The sequence below is a fragment of the Andrographis paniculata genome, unplaced genomic scaffold (assembly GCF_009805555.1).
Source record: "Andrographis paniculata isolate CXL003 unplaced genomic scaffold, ASM980555v1 Contig86END, whole genome shotgun sequence".
Taxonomy (NCBI): Eukaryota; Viridiplantae; Streptophyta; class Magnoliopsida; order Lamiales; family Acanthaceae; genus Andrographis; species Andrographis paniculata.
In genome coordinates this window covers 1,996,734-1,999,525 of record NW_026137624.1, presented here as the reverse complement: position 1 = coordinate 1,999,525, position 2,792 = coordinate 1,996,734, and the positions used below count along the sequence as shown (strand labels likewise).

The 2,792-nt window shown below is 33.5% G+C and overlaps 1 protein-coding gene across 1 annotated transcript; it reads right to left on the bottom strand.

Moving 5' to 3' along the window:
* Positions 1-902: 902 nt before the first annotated feature.
* LOC127242196 (uncharacterized) lies at positions 903-2,038 on the bottom strand. Its single transcript, XM_051261640.1, has 2 exons — positions 1,199-2,038; positions 903-1,102 (listed from the first exon to the last, which is right to left on the bottom strand). Exons 1-2 carry the CDS (start codon positions 1,910-1,912, stop codon positions 1,031-1,033), a joined length of 786 nt encoding a protein of 261 aa, XP_051117597.1. The 5' UTR covers positions 1,913-2,038; the 3' UTR covers positions 903-1,030.
* Between the last annotated feature and the right edge of the window lie 754 nt (positions 2,039-2,792).

Sequence of the window (2,792 nt, the reverse complement as noted above, 5' to 3'; positions counted from 1 at the left end):
TTACTCACGATCTTCAAAATAATGGTGAAATACATGTGTTGCAAATTCAATCCAATGATAATTTAGGAGATTTATTAACCAAAGTTTTACCGACTGCAATGTTCAAGAAATTGATAAAGAACATCAAGATGTGTCAGTTGTTAGATTTCAAGTGATGTTCACGTCAAGAGAAATATTTTTAATGCATAAATATTTTACTTTGTTTCCTTGACTAAGATTTTTGTCCCATTAAATTTTTTTCTAATAAAATTTTAACGAGACATATTCATTCATTGTAAATTAATGACAGCTGCGAGGAAATATTAGACTCATCATCACATTTTATGATATGTATCATATTTTACTTGAAGTGATTGGGCTTAATGACTAATCTTTTGTTTTGTGTCTATAAATTTAAGTGTGATGAAATGAAATAAAGTTTTTCACTTCATTTTATTCCTTGCACTCACTCGGCTCTCTCTCAATCTCTTTCTCTCTATGGATATATAGATATATATTATATATACAAGCACTCACATATATATATACATACATACATATACATACTATTAGATTATATTACTATATCTATATTTTGTTGTATATTTTATAACAATAAATAAATAAATTATGAAGAAGGTGAATAACAGACAAGAGTCCAGCAAGGCAGCGACTAATAAAAAATTTAAATTTACATAACTTTAGTATATTGTATTTTTTAAAAATATTTTTGAAAAAAAAAAACGTGTAACGTATAAATATTAAATAACTAAAATATTCAGTTAGTCAAATCAATATTTGTAGCTGAATGTTATTCCCAAAAATTAACATTCAGCCCATTAAGGGATAGGGGGCTGCCCGATCCGTTTGGCCCACCAGCCCAGATGGAGGATGATGCAGATCCAATCCAGTAGCAGTCCAAATTACACCAAGTCAAAAATTGAGTATAATATTAATATATGATACAAACTAAAAATATAAACCATAAATTTTCTGGCCAATTTCGAAAACCTTTCTAAGGCCAGTTTGGCTACATGGATAAAAATCGATGTTACTGAGCATCTTCGTTAACTTGATACATATCAAGAGTAACTTGAGTGAGCAACGATCCTGGAAATAATGCCTGCAAGAGATCCCAAGAATGGAAGACGCATTTTAAGAAGAAGATGAATTTAATTGAGATTTGAAAATGGAAGACGATTCGATTCGATTCGATTACCTTCAGTTCTTTCTGAACATTCTTTGCCCTCTTTCTTGGCCGTCTAGATGCTCTCTGCTCTGTTAGTTTCCAGAGATCTTCTTCGATTTCAGTTTTCGAAAGAGGAATTGACAATTTTGCCCTTGCCCGATCCCTAGCCTTTGTCCTTCTCTCGCCGCCGGCCGTCGCAACACCGCCGCTCTTTTTGGGAATTTTACAAACGGCTCGCCTTATCCTCAGATTCCACTGCCTGTATGTTTCGCCGCCGTCGCCGGAGGCGGTAACAGGCGGCAGAGAAATCTCTTCTTCTTTGTAGAAAGAGTTTTTCAGTATTTCATCCACCGTGGTTTGGAATTCAAGCATAAGCTTCTCTCTTGTCGCGGAAATTCCGCCGTCGTAATTGAATCTCCGGCGAACAAGCGTCGCCGGCGCCGGCGAACTAGCGCTGATTTTGTGAGATCTATGTGAAGACTCCGAAGATGAATCTCTCTCTTTTCTCTTTCTTTCTTTAATTTTTCCGGTTCGAAGCGGTCGCATAAAATCGGTCTCTCCGCCGCCGCCGCCGGTGTGGCTTTGATCTGAATAACACGAACTATCGGCAGAGCGGCGAAAAGACGAGATTCGATGATCTGAGTTTTTCTTCATGCAGCAACATAATCGCCGAATTCGCCACCGGAGATCCACCGGCGTCGTGAAATTCTGAAGCGTCTTAGATCTCTCCGTTCCCGTCGCCATAACCGTTCATCCAGAGCAATCGCACACTGAAAATTCAATAACGGAGATTTCAATTGCTGGAAAGATTTAGAAAATTTTTGGAATGGAGAAGAAAGGGCAAGGGAGTGTTTGTCGGTCGTATTTTTGTGTAATAGCCATGGCAATGAATCGGCTGAGCTGCAGCCTTTATATACGGAGGTGGAGACTGATTCGGTTCGTTCGACCCGGATCCGATCCATTTAAGATTAGGATTCGGGTTTGGTACATAAATGCGACTTTTGCCTAATCTGAATAGTTGCTATTAAAAAACGTTATATGTCAAAGCACGGTGGCTCACGTGCCAACATTCATTCTTAAAATAGCGGCTACTGTGCTAAATAAATGCACTTTGCATTGTCCTGATTTTATAGTACAAAAAGTATAAATAAAAAACATAAAATATACTCTTCATTTCATTTTTTATAATATACTTTTGATTGAGGATAAGGTATTTAAGTTTATAATATTTAATTATTTAATAATAATAAGTTATAGTAATATTTATTTTTTATTTTGTTCTTTTATGTAAGAAATATGATTAATAATTTTAAAATAAGACTTATAACATATATAATTAAAAAAAATTAAAATATATATGTAAATACTTAGAAAATATATTTTAATAAAATATATGTAATATGAATATTTTTTTTAGCCATTTCAAATGGATCATTTGATTTGAAATTAAAAAATAAGAATATTTTATTAACTAATGGAAGTGTGTAAGATAATTTGATATTTTTGTCCTTAAAAAGTACAAATAAAATAATAATGTTTTTGTAATTTTTGTAAAAGTATCGGTATTTTGGTATTTTTTATAAAATATTTTTACTATATTAAAAAATTGATACTTTTGAGTAAG

Bases quoted from the DNA above. Each gene is read 5' to 3' on its own strand.
- LOC127242196 (XM_051261640.1), bottom strand. From the start codon at position 1,912: ATGGCGACGGGAACGGAGAGATCTAAGACGCTTCAGAATTTCACGACG. The intron at 1,103-1,198 runs GTAATCGAATCG...GATCTCTTGCAG, and splicing joins ATGTTCAGAAAGAACTGAAG to GCATTATTTCCAGGATCGTT.